This window comes from Bombina bombina, chromosome 3 (genome assembly GCF_027579735.1).
Source record: "Bombina bombina isolate aBomBom1 chromosome 3, aBomBom1.pri, whole genome shotgun sequence".
NCBI classification, from domain to species: Eukaryota; Metazoa; Chordata; class Amphibia; order Anura; family Bombinatoridae; genus Bombina; species Bombina bombina.
Genome location: NC_069501.1, coordinates 313179829 through 313197296, shown reverse-complemented (window position 1 = coordinate 313197296; position 17468 = coordinate 313179829). Strand labels below are relative to the sequence as shown.

General features: G+C 38.8%; 1 protein-coding gene across 1 annotated transcript in view; it reads right to left on the bottom strand.

The window, feature by feature from the left end:
- Window positions 1-11383: 11383 nt before the first annotated feature.
- Window positions 11384-17468, bottom strand: part of POLA1 (DNA polymerase alpha 1, catalytic subunit) — a 1417985-nt gene continuing 1411900 nt past the window's right edge. Inside the window, exon 36 of the mRNA XM_053705268.1 lies at window positions 11384-12296. Within this exon, the coding sequence (XP_053561243.1) occupies window positions 12163-12296 (134 nt within the window). The 3' untranslated portion in view covers window positions 11384-12162. The remainder of the gene's footprint in view (window positions 12297-17468) is intronic.

The following is a 17468-nucleotide window of genomic DNA, read 5'->3' as shown; positions in this document are numbered from 1 at the left end:
TTTTAGGGTTAGACTTAGAATCATTTGCAATTCATTTTTCATTTTCAATTTTGGCTAATTTGATTGCTTTTTTGCATGCATTGTTACATTCCTTATAAATATTGTATGTTGAGTCTGTACTATTTTCTTTGAATAATTTAAATGCCCTACGTTTTTTCCTAATTTCTCTTAACACATTTTTATTTATCCACAACGGCTTTGATTTTTTATTTTTATAACCATATTTGTTGATATGTATATTTATTTAACAAAGTTTTAAATATTATCCATTTATCCTCTGTATTTTTATTAGAGAATACATTGTCCCAACTTATATTATTTAATGATTTCCTTAAATCGTTGAAATTTGTTTTTTTGAAGTTAAAAGTCTTAATTAAACCTTTAAGACACTGCATATGAAAAGAGATTTCAAATGTGACCATGTTATGATCACTGTTACCCAAATGTTCTTTGACTTCTATGTTTGATATTACATCTGTATTGTTTGCTAGCACTCAGTGACGTGCATTCATTGGAGGCAGGTGAGGCAGTGCTTCCCCTGGCCAATGTGGGAATTACATGCTTTTTTATATAAAAAAAAATAAAATACAAAATAAATGCTTTTTTTTTTCTTTTTTTTTCATATGAAAAGGTAGCCCCCCCTACCCCCCCACCATTATGTATGTTATTACAATTTTATTGTTTAAAAAAAAAACGTTATATTAAGTTACTACATTCATATTGCGCAAGAAGGTAGAGGCCAGCTGTCCTTCCATTGCGCAATATGAATGTAATAGTCTGTTATGTTATGGGCTGCTTTAGAGACTGCCACCCAGTGGGGAATAATAGCTAATGCAGCAGTCTCTATTGCAGCCCATAACTGCTCCCACCGGAGGCTTGACTGTTCTAGCCTCGGGAGCCCTTAGCCCTGCCTGCCCGCCCCTCAGCCAATCAGACATCAGTATGTCTGAGTCTCTAGGCTGAGTTGCCGGGCGGGAAATAGTTGCGCAGCCGCATTGGTGGTCTGGTCAGGTGGTGTTGTGCAGTCGGTCGGTGACGGTCAGGAGTCGGACTGTGTCACTGTTGGAGTGTGTGGAGTCAGTCAAGTCAAGTGTCAGGAGGAGTTGGAGGTCAGGAGGACTAGGATCCGGTCAGGAACGTAGCCAGAGAGGTAGGTGAACTGAGTGGTGCGTGGTGAGTGACAGATGGTCACAGAGGGGTGGTGAGGAGGGCCTTCTACTCATCACACACATTAGCCGCTGGTTGGAGTTTAGTTGGAAGAACTGTCAGTTCTATATGTGCTAATTACATTCAAGGGGTTAATAAAGATCATCCACCGTTCCCTCTCCTTAATTGGGACACTAGAAATAAGTTTTTTAAAAAAACTGTGCTCCTACAAATAACCAATGTCCCTGTGCTATTAGTACAACTGCTGAACTACAACAGTAGTCTAGCAGCAGTGCTAATAGTGCAGCGACATTAGGGGATGTGCTACATCTGTTTTAATTTAAATGTTATTACTAGTGCTGACTGCTGAGCACTGCTGGGGGTTTTTTGTCCCCAGATAGTAGCTTTTGGGGGTATAATGTTCCCAGCCACTGCTTCCTCTTAAACTACTGGGCTGATTCTGAGCAAGCTGCAGCTTCTCTCACTAAAGCCAGTCCCCTCCCCTTCCTCCCGGAGCACAGTGCAGTCAGCCTCTAACATAAGGCAGAAAACGGACAGCAGCTTAATTTATAACCTTAAATCTGACACTGAACCTAGGTAAGAGGGCAATAAGGGTGCTGCACAAAGTATGGTCAGCTCATAACAGTAAGAGTTTCTTTCATGTGCACTGCGATGGTGGCTGAGCAGGATTGTAACCAGGCTCTTTACTACAGTTCCCCAGCACAGCACAACACTGCTTTGTTTTAACCCCTAGTGTGATAATATGCTATGCTGGCCAGCTTTGATATTTCTCATTTTCACCATGCTCTAATTTTGCATGATTTATCTCTAAAATGTGTAATAAGCCTCTTTCAGCTCTGTGTGCATTATAAAACTGATATTTCCTTGTGTACCACTACCCTTCCTTAAAGAGACAATAAACAACATATCTATATTATTTATTGCACTGTAATAATATAGATATATTGCTTATTGTCCCTTTTAAATATGAGTACACAAGGAAATTGTTTTAGAATCTACACAGAGCAGAAAGAGGCTTATTACACATTTTAGAGCTTAAACCATGCATTTAAAATCAGAGCATGGTGAAAATAAGAAATATCAAAGCAGGCCAGCCAGATATCTTAAACTGTCTTAATCAGATTTATTAATCATTGTTCATGTAGATATTTTGGATGTTTATAGGAATCATGCAGAATATATATCACTCAGATGTGCCAATTGCCAAGATAGCATATTGCCTGAACAAATGCCATGGAATTTACTATATTATAAGTGTTAGTAAATTTACAAACCAAGTACAATTACATATACATTATTTACTGCATAGTTGCATATTGTATTTCCAGTGAGTTAGAAATCCTGGCTTCAATAATGCATTTTTCCCAACAGTGACTTGCTTTTAATGCTTATGCCAGGGGTGTCCAAACTTTGCTTTATGCTATTGAAGGAACATTGCTACTTTTGTCAGAGTTTGTCTTTCCTATGCAAGTATGCAGGTCTTACTGGCAACTCCCTGGCTAAGGGGAGCTCAGTTTGTGGAGGTTTAGCATGTACTATTTTCATTATAAATTTGCTGCCTTTTTGACAGCAGGTTAGTTTCTCAAAGCTTTTGATGGTTATTAGCTGGTAATAGCCTTTCCTCTCATAGTTTGAAGGAGATATTATACAACCATGGCCTGCTTCCGACTTAGTGGGGGAAGGTGAAGGGAAATATTGCCTTATTTCCTTTTCTCCTTCTTTCTTTCTCTTTCTCTCTTTGTCTTTCTTTCTCTCTCTCTTTTTCTCTCTTTCCTTCTTTCTTTCTCAGATTCCTATGCATTGTGTGTCATATAGTTATGATATGGTACTACATTCATGTTTTAGGAAACTAAAAAAAAGAAAAACATATTTTTTTAAAGAAATTATTTTTCAAAGGAATTATTGCAAATAATAATGCTGAACTTAAGCTCAGTGAATTGGTTGGTAAACAAGTCCTGTGTTTTCTAGGGGAATTCAGTATCAGTTCAAAGTAATCTATGAGCAAAGTGGAGCTTCTAAAACAAGTTATATGGCATTTCATGCCCTCAGACTGATCAACTTTAAGTGTAATATACTGTATATTAGGTTTATGGTGGAAATGAATGCACCCCTAAAGCAGAGCCCTGGTTAAATACAGGAAACTAAAACCTCTGGGATATTCTGTCCACTTCCTATTGTTTGTTGTGGAATGAAGATATAACCAGTTTTTAAATAATTCCAAATGTACTTGCATTTGGGCTTTGCTGAATGCAAAGAAAGTCTCCCCACTAACCAAAGCAGATAGAAAAATATCAAATTTGATCAGAAAAACTTCTCCCTCCATTTTAAGTTCTACAAATACAAATAAGATCAATCCTCAATACATAGGTTAAGGGGAAAATCACTATAAATTTCCATTTAGAAATATGGTTGATAAAAAAAATCCCTGATAAGATCCTATGTCTATAACGAAAATATGGCTGGAGTGTATCCTGCAATAATGACCCTGCAATATATAGCACTGTGTGTGTATGTTTATATACTGTAAATATATATATTGCTGCATATCCTTCAACAAAATATACCAAAAGAATGAAGCAAATTTAATATTAGCAGTTAATTCGACCTGCAACCTGCCAATTTAACCGTAAATTTAAGCTGCCTCTGTTGGGTTCATATATGTGCCTCACTAGCCTCTGACGTCACTGCTAGCACTAAATCCAATATAGCTTTACTCCTAGTTGGCTCCTCTATTAAATGTGACAAGAAGTTATCCCTGAGAACATTTAGAAATCTATCCCCCTTAGCTGAATTACTAGTTTCATTGGCCCAGTTTATATCAGGGTAGTTAAAATCTCCCATAATTACAGCAGTTATTAGCAGCCTTACCTATTTGCATTAGTAGTTGAGTTTCCTCCAGGTCACTAATGTTCGGAGGCTTGTAGCATGTTCCTAGTAATATTTTTTTAGGATCCCCCCCCCACTCTTTATTTCAATCCACAGGGTCTCTACATTGTCACTTGTATCATTAATATCTTCCCTTATTGCAGATTTAAGGTTAGGTTTAATATACATGCAGATTCCTCCACCCCTTTTATTATTCCTGTCCCTCCTAAATAAAGTATACCCCTCTAAGTTAACTGCCCCGTCATGTGAATCATCCCACCAAGATTCAGTTATACTGATAACATTGTAGTCCTCGTCAGCACCCCCATTTTACCTGTCATGCTTCTTGCATTTGTTGTCATACATTTAATTTTCATGTGCTTTCTGCTGCTACTTGGTGTGCTTTCCCCTATACTTTCTAATGTGACATTTCTTAAGTCATCCCTTCCTTGACATATTAAGGGAGTGACATATTCACAGACTGATCTCTCTGTTCTATTGTGTTCTAACTAACCCTCCCCCTTGCCTAGTTTAAAAGGTTCTCTAAACGTGCTACCATCCTTTCCTCCAACACACCAGCACCCATGTCATTCAGGTGCAATCCATCGTTATTGTACAATTTGTACCCTAATGAAAAATCAGCCCAGTGCTCTAAAAAGTCAAACCCCTCATTTTTTTTTAGATATGATAAAGTATTCACAAAAGATGTATATTGTGCATTTCAAAAAGGAGTTTTGTATATATATATATATATATATATATATATATATATATATATATATATATATATATATATATATATATATATTGTGGACGATTTGAAATACCATCTTAAGACTTTAATTTGGCATCAATGAATACCACCTTAAATAAGGGATGTGCTAAACATGCAGGATCCAATTGGAACTAAGAATACCCAACCAATGAATGAGTAGGAACCACTTTAAAAGGATCTAATTAAGAGCTCTGGGGTATCTTGATAAAGCCCATGAAGGGTGAAACGCATAGATCTACTCCAGTGTTATATCCAAAGGCAAGAGGATTCATCACAGCACTACTTCGGATAATTAAGAAAGACCCAAAGATTCCTCCAGCTCGACTCCAGTCCCTTGTGTGGACTCTAGTTTCTACGGCTTAGGAGAAAAAGGTTAACCGAGTTCCTTTGCAACAAAACGGACTATCTATCCACAGCGTAATTCCTGGCACCGGATTGGCCCACACTTCCACCTATCAGAGTAAAGGTGCGTAACGCTACAGCCAATAGGATTGGAGGTGTGTCACCCGAAGTTAGCCACAATATCTTCATCCGGTGTGTGTTTCACGTCACAGCTTACAGAGATTGGTTTCGAAGATGGTTTGTTTTTAACCCAACAGGATAGGAGTAAGGTACCTTACATATTTTAAACTGCCAGACTCTAGCGGTCTGAGTTTTCTACCAGCGCTTATTATTTTTTGTACACTGTGTTTTTTTTTATTTAAATATACATAGGGAGACGTCCCTATAATCCATATTATATGTTTTATTGTATATTTTATATGTGATTTATATCACATTCCTTCAAATAGTCTGAATCTGGTTTTAGACTTATCATCTTAGATGCATTACCTAGCTAATTTTGTAAACTTATTTATGAGTATTTTGGAGTCACTCTGATTATCACCTATGCATATCATTATTATTTGATTATTCAGCACCAATACACAAGTGTCCTCTTTTTTTTTTTTTTTAGCTTTCACCATTATAGGTTATCTATATTATTTCACATTTTAACCCTTTAAGGACACAGCTTTCAGTTTGCTCAATTGTTTTATGACGGAAAAATTCCGTCATATGTCCTTAAGAGGTTAATTACACATTTCACTTCCGACATTCATTTTATGTAGCATATATTCAGGCTATTTCTTAGCGCCAGATCTCTTCTGCATTAACTATTTTTGTGTTTTTACTCAACTACTGGGGAAGAGTAGTTTTTAGATCTTGGCCATTTTTTGGATATATTGTGAGCGCCAATATCACCACTCGATTACACATCCATAAACACAGTTCTGATCCTAGTCAAAGCCTTAAAGGAAGCACAGCTAATCTTTTGTGCAGCAACACTGACAGGGCCGATATCTGTCCCTTCAAAGAACTGGCAGATAGACCCTTTTCCAAACCATTCTAGAGAAAAGATAAAATTCTGGCAACTTTTACCTTATGCCAAGAAAAACCACGCTCCTCACACCAGTGCAGGTAAATTCCCCATACCTTATGGTACATGCGCTGAGTAACCGGCTCACAAGCCTGAATCAACGTGTCTATGATACTCTCAGAGAATCCTCTCCTGGCTAAGACTAAGCATTCAATCTCAATGCAGTCAGCCTCAGAGAATCTAGATTTTGATGTAGGAAGGGACCCTGTATCAGCAGGTCCCTGTGACAAGGTAAACTCCATGGAGAAGAGGAGGACATTCTCACCAGATCCGCGAACCAGGTCCTTCACGGCCAGGAAGGAGCAATTAGGATCACTGATGCTAGCTCCTGTTTGATAGAGGCCACCACGCGAGGGAGAAGAGGCAATGGAGGAAATAGATATGAGTCTGAACCTCCATGGAACCGTAAGAGCGTCTATTAACTCTGCTTGAGAATCCCTCAATCTCGACCCGCACCTGGGTAGTTTGGCATTGAGAGGAGAGGTCATAAGATCTATCCCCGGCAACCACCTTCTGCTGCAAATCTCTCCTAACACCTTGGGGTGGAGACACCATTCCACCCTGGTGAAAAGATTGTCTGCTGAGGAAGTCTGCTTCCCAGTTATCCACACGAGGAATGTGGATCGCTGAAAGCACACAACTGTGGGCTTCTGCCCATTCTAGGATTGGAGACTGTTTTCTCATCGCTAAGGAACTTCTCGTTCTTCCTTGATGGTTGATGTAAGCAACTGTCATTATATTGTGTGATTGGAATCTGATAAACTGGGACGAACCCAGAAGGGGCCAAGCCTTCAGCGCATTGAAGATTGCCCGCAGTTCCAAAAATATTGATTGAAAGAGAGGACTCCTTCCTGGCACCCCAAACTGCTCCCCAGTCTGAAAGGCTGGCGTCAGTAGTCACAATCTCCCAGGATGGTCTCAAGGAGCACGTGCCTCGAGACAGGTGATCTTGACAAAACCACAGAGTGAATCTCTCGACAGGCTGTCCAATACGATCTGTTGTGACAGATCTGAATGATCGCGGTCCACTGTCTCAGCATGAATAGTTGTAAAGGTCAGAGACGGAATCTGGCAAAAGGAATAATGTCTATACAAGACACCATGAGTCCAATCACCTCCATGCATTGGGCCACTGAAGGTCTTAAGGCGGCCTGGAGGGCAAGGCATGCCGATGTCAGCTTGTGACGTCTCAGATCTGTTAGATAGATCCTCATGGATACAGAGTCTATAACCGTACCCAGGAAATTTACCCTGATATTTGAAGTAAGAAAACTCTTTTCTAAGTTTATCTTCCATCCATGACCCAGAAGACGGCTCAGAAGAAATTCTGAGTGTTCTTTCGCCAGACGAAAAGATTGAACCTGTACCAAGATATTGTCAAGGTATGGAGCTACTGCAATTCCTTGAGTTCTGGCCACTGCCATAAGAGCACCTAGGACCTTCGTAAATACCATGGGTGCAGTAGCTAAGCCAAACGGAAGTGCTATGAACTGGAAATGCTGATCCAGAAAAGCAAACCTTAGGAACTGAAAATGATCCTTGTGGTTCTCAACATGCAGGTATGCATCCTTCAGATTGATGGTAGTCATAAATTGTCACTCCTGAACCAGGGGAAGGATCGATTTGATCATCTCCATCTTGAAGGAGGGGACGCTTAGATATTTGTTCAGGCACTTCAAGTCCAGAATTGGATGATAAGTTCCCTCTTTTTTGGGAACCACAAAGAGGTTTGAATAGAACCCCAAACCTCTTCCTGAGAGGATAGATCCCTTACACAATTTAAAAAGGATTGCCTCTTCTCTGGACTTGTAGACAGTCTGGAGAGGTGGAATCTGCCCCTGGGCGGATGAGATTTGAATGCCATCCTGTACCCTTGAGATACAACCTCCAGTACCCAAGGGTCCTGAACATCCTGAAACCAAGCGTCTTAGAAAAATGACAGTCTGCCCCTACTCGATCTGATCCCGGATCGGAGGCCGCCCCTTCAAGCAGATTTGTTATCTGCGGGTTCTTAGTCTGCTTGGACTTATTCCAGGACTGAGCAGGCTTCCAGGTACTCTTGGGTTGCTCAGGATTGGAGGATGATTGAGTTCTCTGGGACTTGTCTGAACGAAAATTAGATGACTGTTGCCCCTTAGTTCTGTTTTACTTATCTTGCGGAAGGAAAGCACCCTTTCCTCCGGTAACAGTAGAAAGGATATGGTCCAGACCTGGACCAAACAAAACTTTCCCCTTGAAAGGTAGGGAAAGGAGTCTGTATTTAGAAACCATATCTGCAGACCAAGATTTCAACCAGAGAGCTCTGCGTGTTAGAACCGCAAAACCTAAAGCCTTTGCGTTCAGACGTATAAACTGCATATTCACATCGCAGATAAAGGAATTGGCAATTCTTGGAACCTTAATCCTCTCCTGAATATCCTCGAGTGGAGTTTCCACCTCAATAAGCTCTGACAGAGTCACACCAGTAGGTGATGGCCCCGGCAACTGCTGCCGCCGGTTGAAACAAAAATCCTGTGTGTTGGAACATTCTTCTCAGGAAACTTTCCAACTTCTTGTCCATGGGCTCCCTGAAGGAAGAACTATCTTCCAGAGGGATAGTGGTACGCTTGGCTAGTGTCAAAATGATACCATCCACCTCAATTCCAGCTGAGAATCAGGGACTGGAAAAAGGAGTTCCAACTCTTTCCCATTAACTACTGATAATATTCGCCATGCGAACTGGGACAGGAAAAGTTTGTGGAACCTTTCTGTCCTCATAAACCATGTCTAAATTTGGAATCTTGGGTTCCTCTGGAAGTGTTAGGAGGGGGTTTAGTACATTAAGTCTCTGACTCCGAGAGCTCACCCTCTGACGCTACAGAGGTTAACTCATCCTCGGACAACTGAAACATACTGGCTAAATCTGTTTAACCTTTCTCTTACATTTCCCAGAGATAGGTAAGGCACTCAAGGCCGCATACACAACAGATTGTAACTGCATGGTAATGTCTGCAGGGAAAAAGCCCCCTCCAGCTAGAGTATTAGGGGTGCTGTGGGGAAGTGAAGCGGTTTGAGGGGATAGGGTAGACATCTCCCGGACTACAGAATCCTGAGAGGTTGCTAGGGAGTTAGCAGATTTAGTTCCTTAGACTTTAGAACGGTACCCAGGCAATTGGAACAAAATTGAGCAGGTGGACAAACCACCACATTCTCACAATATAAACAGGTATTATTATTTATAATAGGTGCAGAACCTTTTAACATATTATCATGTCCTCCGTTGCTGAAGATGCAATCCCACAGTAAGGGAAAAATTTAAACAACAATTTCTCTAGGTCTAATTTTTATTTATAAAAAGAGGCACCTTTATAACCCCAAAGGCTGGGGCACTCACCACCTTCTAGACCCAGACAGTTATAGGACGCTCTCCATAGGATTGATAGAGTTCCAGCGGTAGGATCGCAAGAAAAGCGTAATGAGCCGCACCCGATTACGTGGTGTGCAAGAAGGGACCACCCCTGCTATAAGAAAAAGCGTGCAAAGCTATTAGACGCTGCGCAACTACCAAAAAAAAAAACGAAAGTGAAACCTGTGTGTTCCATTGCAAAAAAGTACGCATTCTGTTTGAGCCCAAACCTTCACTAAGTGTTCCATAGAGAACAAGGCAGTACATATATAAATATATATCAACAAACTGTTACAAATTAATCTCTGAAATCAGAGATATTAACCCTTGATCCTATTGAGGTTAAGAGGAGTCGCACTGTGACACTAATATAACAGGAGCCCCTGCTAAATAGTAAAATAAAGCAGACTTACCCTCTAGGATCTATGCTGTGGAAAAGATACAGCCTCTCAAGTGTGACAGCCTTGCTGCGGTGTTCTGACAGAGACCTGAGTGTGGAAAGCAAGCATTGTAACTTGTTAACACTGATTGCCCAGAACGGTTAGAAAGACAGTCTGGATCGCTTCGCAGAAAAACTTTTCATGCATCTCCAGACTCTAACATTCATCAATACCCTCACTGAGAGGTTTATATGATTACTTAAAACTCCAGTCCTTTCTTGAAAAGAACATACCCATTTAAGGGCTATCCAAATCTTCTGACACTTCTCTGCCATCCTCCTCTAGTGACGAAAGGCAAAGAATAACCGGGGATGGGGGAAGTGGGAGGGACATTTAAGCCTTTGGCTGGGGTGTCTTTGCCTCCTCCTGGTGTTGTATTTCACAACAGTAGGTAATATCATCGTGGACTCTTCCCTGCCTTATAGAAAGAAAATGTTTTTTAGCATGCTCTTTCATATTCAGGATAGAAACATATTGGGTTTAATGACTCTTAGGTGGAAGCTAGTGTTTAAAGTACAAAAGACATGTGGTGATATAACCATAATTCTCTAACTTGCTATTGTTATGTAGTTTGCGAGTTCAAAATTTGGATGTTAATTTTACCACCACATTTTAATTTTCTTTTTGAACACCTTTAAACCGTTTTACTTTTCTATTTTTTTATATTCTATTTTTGGACAATGTTGTTCTTTTGAATTTCTTTCAGAATTTTCTTGTTACTGTATATTATTTTTGAACACAAATATAAAGGTTTTAACTTTGATATGTCAAGATGTTTTATACTATACTTAGTATATAACTATAATTAGTATTAAAGGGGCATGAAACAATGTTTTTCTTTCATGATTTTAACAAAATTTTAAACAACTTTCCAATTTACTTCTATTATCAAATTTGCTTCATTTTCTTGGTATCTTTTATTGAAGGTGTAGCAATGCACTACTGGGATCCAGTACCAGGAAGCATTTATGTGAAGCCAACCAATTAGCTTGCTGTCAGTAGTGCATTGCTGTGCCTGAGCCTGCTTTTAAACATATGACATCAAGAGAGCAACACCAATTAGATAACAGAAGTAAAATAAAAAGATGTTTATAATTGTATGCTCTAAATCATAAACATATCATTTTGACTTACTATCCTTTTAAAACAACTTTGGAGTATCTTCATGAAGTTCCACCGGAAATTTCAAAAGGATATGCAATTTAAAATGCTGAATAATGCTTGAAATTGTGTAACATGTATTAAAAAAAAAAATATGACCTATACTTTTCACATTTAAGAAGTAGTGATGATAGTCTTGCATAAGATGTATAGCAAAAAAATACTACAAAGGGTTTTAGAAGATAGCTTTATTTTATTGTTCATGTGTAAAAAAATCTTTTTCTATAAAACTGATTTCACACTTATATCACTTACTTATATCATTTTGAATATCAAAAAATGTCAAACACCAGCATAATGTATAGACAAAACTAGCACAAAGATACTTTTTCTATTAACCAGGAAGTGAAATATAGGATTGCTATGTAAACTTGTTCACTTTTTAAAACTACATCAAAAAGGAATAAAGAATAAAATGTAATTCAGACTTTTGTTTTATATAATAGCCTATGGAAACCTTTGGTTTAGCCATTTTTTTTTTTAATAATTAGCATGTTTGTGACAAGTATCAGAAAACTGTGAAAAGGGAAACATTAGTGCTCCTACTTGAAACCTTTTGTAACCTCTCTTCATGAAAGCACCTCAACTAAATTCTGAACAGAAAAGGCTAGGATCACTTACATTTCATCTACTCTCACTGGGAATTATTCAATTAAAGCAGCCGTCCTTTTATCTCCTAGGTCTCCATACACATCTCTTTACAACATAAAAAAAAAAGGAAAATGTATTTTTAACACAGATGTCAGAGAAAAAATATTTCTCTGACACTGAGAAATTATTTTAGATGGTTCTATTGTAATAACATTGTTCGACACATATCAAATGCAAACATATTTTAGGACTTAAAAGATCTATTAATAGTTTCCAACAAATAAAGTTTATAAAGGCGATTAATAAAAAAAAAGTTTATTAAGTATGAATTCTCTTGAAGACTCCTCTCACACAGAGCTTGTTATTTTGTGCTCAGAGTTTGAAACAGCTTGCTGAGATTCACTTCAGAATACCCACTCTGCGAAAGTGCTTGGTCAATGACGCCTTTTAATGTCTTGTATGTACTCTCCAAATAGGTAAAATGTTTCAAGTAACCTGAAAAAATATAGAAATTATAAGTAAATAAAAGCATGACATTTTTGAAAATCCATTAAATATTTAAAGGTTCAGTATATTATTCTCAAGAAGCTAAAAGATATGCTACATCACAAAATTAATTTCAAGGGTAAAGGTTAATTGATTTGCATGTGACTGCAAAGTTTTCAATAAGAGAAATCATGAACGGCAAACCATGAATTACATGTAAAACAATGAGATTATTTTCAGAATTTGCACCGTCTATGCTAGAATGCAAAAACTGTGATGTTAAAGACCAAACTTCTTGCTAAGGACCTGCTTTTATAAACCAGTCTAAAGCTGCCCAGAGCATTTGCAATAGCTTTATCACAGCAAATTAGCAAAAAGCGGCAATAAATTCAAGGAGATAGTCGACTCCAAAATGTTTATTGTTTAAAAAGATAGATAATCCATTTATTACCCATTCCCCAGTTTTGCATAACCAACACTGTTATATTAATATACATTTTACCTCTGTGATTAACTTGCATCTAAACATCTTCTGACAGCCCCCTTATTACATGGCTATTTATTATCTATTAACTTGCATTTTAGTCAATTAGTGCTGCCTTGTACAACTCCACAGGAGAGAGCACAATGTAATCTATAGGGCACACATTAGCAATCTGTTGATGTGAAAAGCTAATAAAAAGCATGTGATAAGAGTCTGTCTGCAGTGGCTTATAAATAGGCAGACGTTTAGAGGCTTGAATGTAATATAAAGTATATTAATATAACAATGTTGGTTGTGTAAAGCTGGAGAAAAGGGTAGTAAAGGCGTTCTATCTTTTTAAACTAACTATTTTGGAGACTGTCCCTTTAAGGGACATGGAACTTTTTGGAGGAGTGAATGTGCACTTTAGTCTGCAGACAACGCTAGCCATGGTCATAGAATTACTATAAAAGTACTCTGTTTTGTAGTTATCAGTTAAAGTCAATTAGTGAAAGAAGTTTCATTATGCATCAAACTAGGTTATTACATACATATGGAACATGTTCTGTCAGACACATAAACCATGTACATAATAGTATACAACCATACAATATGTCATAGACTAACATACATCATTAGTAGTCGAAGGGAATGAATCAAACCTAGTTAGTACAGTCACAGAAGTTACCATAGAAGTAACTGCGTTCGAGTAACCCTTACACTATTCCTATCCTTCGTTAACTATATACGTTGCTTATGCAGGTGCCCTAGTACTGTATGACAGAACCTATAGAGTTAATACCTCATATAAATTTTACGATTAGGGAAGGGTTTATCAATAACTTCTATGGGTAGGCATGCATATATAGGTTTTAGGGATTTAAACAAGGGATCTGTGTCCGTAGCTTAACAAATAAACTATATTGGGGGGGGGGGAGCAGAGCTTGCAATGTTAAAGAAGACTTATAACTCTCATGGAATTCCATGCCTCCATGCCTTAATGGTGCGTCTAACTTTGTAGGGTCAACAGACACCAACAAATATACTAGGCTTAGTTGCAACATAGCTACTGGACTTATGGGGAGGGACCCCCATCACACTTGATTTGGGAATAATGTTAAAAATAGATAGCACTTAAGGGGAAACAGTGAGTCAAATATCCAGGTATCATAAGGTAGACTAAATTACTTTAATATATATAAATTCCCCAAATCTGCTAGATAAGTATCTGAAAGGGATATGAGCCAGGAAAATTAGTAGTAATAAGGATCCTGGTTATGAATACTCTCTAGGTCCAAGGTTATATCAAACACAGATATAATTAATACTTCTAGACAAACACAAAACAAGTAAGCATTTTCATATTATATATACTTGTGACTAGTAGGGCTATAATAGTAAGCAATATGGAGCTCAACAAAGACTAAGATTATGCCACCTGACATATAGGTTAGTTTGAATAGACTTGACCAAACTCCACATAAGGCGCATAGGACATACATTTGAAAAATTAAAGTTTACATCCATACACACATATGCACACATACATATATACATAATTAGAGGTGGGCAGGTATGCCTTAAGATGGATACAGTTAGAAGCGGCAGTGCTAAACACTGCTGTATATATGTGAGTGTATCCGGCATATATATAACCTCAAAGTAGTTAGAAAATATAGATTTATCGTAGGGTCAATACTATAAGCATCCAATAAAAAGATAGCAAAATAAACTTATTAAGCTATAAGAAGTTATATGTACCTGGGTCTAATTGCAAGTTATAGAACTCTATATTAATATTAGCTGAATGAAAGAACTGCAGTGTTAGTAGTAGGGTATATAGCTACCAATGTGAGAGCAGCAATTTTCAATAGCAGGCTCCTCTGCTCTGGCCGCAGACAGAGGAGTCCTCATCTAACTATATTTTTCACTGTGAGTAAATATATGATCAGTGACTATCCAGGGAACCAATATATCTATAGGCAACATACCACCATCAGGCAATTTAGGATATATACTCAGTGTTTTATGAATACTTATCATAAGAAAAAATAAAGGACGTGGCAAAGGAAAAATATAGACATATATATAATGCTTACCTAGAGTAAATTTTTAGGTTTGACGGAGGACACATTGAAAAAGATGTAGCCTATTCATTTATCCAGATGATATGCAAACAATCATGTATATCAAATCTGAGTACCACTATGCACGACTGACTGCTCTTAAATCAAGAGAGAACACCTTGGGGTGTGTCTGCAATTGGGATGGTATTGGAGTAATTAAACATTTAAACAGTAATTAAATTTAACCACCTGTGCGGCCTGTCCAGGCCTATCTAGAACTATATGTGTGTTAGTATACAGGTATAAATGTGTATATATTTTTTCCTCCAAATGTCAGGCATATTATAGATGTCTTGTACCCATTAACAAGTAACAATGAATCTAAGTTAGGGAATATGTCATGGCTTACAGTCGTTAGTAATGTGGTAATATACCCTGCCCCTTAAAGGGACACTGAACCCATTTTTTTCTTTTGCGATTTTGATAAAGCATGCAAACATAAGTTAACTGTATTCATAAATAAAAGTCTCATAAACAGGAGTGTAAGATACTATACCCCTGTGATAAAAGTTGCGCAAATAGATGATGTCCCGATACTCTGTAGGATCAGTCCGTGTTTAGCCTCTGCCAAGAAACCTATCCCACAACGACTGTCCGCACTGTCCAGGCGCCCGGATACGGACATTCTGACCTGCATGTGGGGATATAGAAGGTTAGTTGGGGAGCAAGTGGATAGATCCAGTAAACCGTAAAAACTGTGTAAGCCGTGGAGCGCGTGTCAAGCGTTCCTCTGAGGAACAAGTTAGTTCCTCCAGTGAGATCGCTGTCTGGGCCATTACCATTGACAGCCTCAGAAAGAATTATCTCCAGCATTATTTCATCTCCTTCCCTTGGCCACGCTGCGGTCGGAATAAGTAAAGGATCACACCCGATAGGTCCTATTCTGGTGGGCAACTGCAGGGCCATGAGAACTCTACATGGTCTATACTCCGTTGCTTGTTTCATCTTTAGGGCTCCATCCTTTAATAGTGAGACCTGCGGCTCCCCTCTGTGTTTCATCTCACATACTTCGGAGTCAGTATGCTTGGCATCCGCCCAAGGGTCCAATGACTGGGCCTGAATCGGGTGTATATCCCACTCACGAAAGTCTGCTGCCTCTCTTGTAAAGTGTGCTACTAGTGGTCAACAATGAGCAGCTGTTTCCTTGTCTTGAGTCAAATGTGTCTCACTTTTCCATGTGGTCATCTTCTCAGGATCTTTAGGGACACGATTAAGAGCCCTAATCATATAATTTTCAATGTCCAGTAGGAAGGTCTGTATTATTACAGCAATATCCCCCATGGTGTCGACTATCAATCTCTTAGAATTGAAGCAGCTTTACCTAGGGTCTTGATGAGGATATTGATGCGGCAATCTCTGCTGCTATAGCTGCATTAAACATCCACGCGGTCGATCTATAGGACTTATGTCAGGCTGTAATCACGTCTAAAACTCTTTTAAATGAAGTATAGAGTGCTGTTGCTTATGTGAGGCATATGAAAAGTCTCAAACATTCCAAAAACTATTCATGAGCCTCCAAAAAAACAGAATTTATGCTTACCTGATAAATTACTTTCTCCAAAGGTGTGTCCGGTCCACGGCGTCATCCTTACTTGTGGGAAATATCTCTTCCCCAACAGGAAATGGCAAAGAGTCCCAGCAAAGCTGGCCATATAGTCCCTCCTAGGCTCCGCCCACCCCAGTCATTCGACCGACGGACAGGAGGAAAAATATAGGAGAAACCATATGGTACCGTGGTGACTGTAGTTAGAGAAAATAATTAATCAGACCTGATTAAAAAACGAGGGCGGGCCGTGGACCGGACACACCGTTGGAGAAAGTAATTTATCAGGTACGCATAAATTCTGTTTTCTCCAACATTGGTGTGTCCGGTCCACGGAGTCATCCTTACTTGTGGGAACCAATACCAAAGCTTTAGGACACGGATGAAGGGAGGGAGCAAATCAGGTTACCTAAACGGAAGGTACCACGGCTTGCAAAACCTTTCTCCCACAAATAGCCTCCGAAGAAGCAAAAGTATCAAATTTGTAAAATTTGGCAAAAGTGTGCAGTGAAGACCAAGTCGCTGCCTTACATATCTGATCAACAGAAGCCTCGTTCTTGAAGGCCCATGTGGAAGCCACAGCCCTAGTGGAGTGAGCTGTGATTCTTTCAGGAGGCTGCCGTCCGGCAGTCTCGTAAGACAATCGGATGATGCTTTTAAGCCAAAAGGAAAGAGAGGTAGAAGTCGCTTTTTGACCTCTCCTTTTACCAGAATAGACGACAAACAGAGAAGATGTTTGTCTGAAATCTTTTGTAGCTTCTAAATAGAATTTTAGAGCACGGACTACGTCCAAATTGTGTAACAAACGTTCCTTCTTTGAAACTGGATTCGGACACAAAGAAGGTACAACTATCTCCTGGTTAATATTTTTGTTAGAAACAACCTTTGGAAGAAAACCAGGCTTAGTATGCAAAACCACCTTATCTGCATGGAACACCAGATAGGGCGGAGAACACTGCAGAGCAGATAACTCTGAAACTCTTCTAGCAGAAGAAATAGCAACCAAAAACAAAACTTTCCAAGATAACAACTTAATATCTATGGAATGT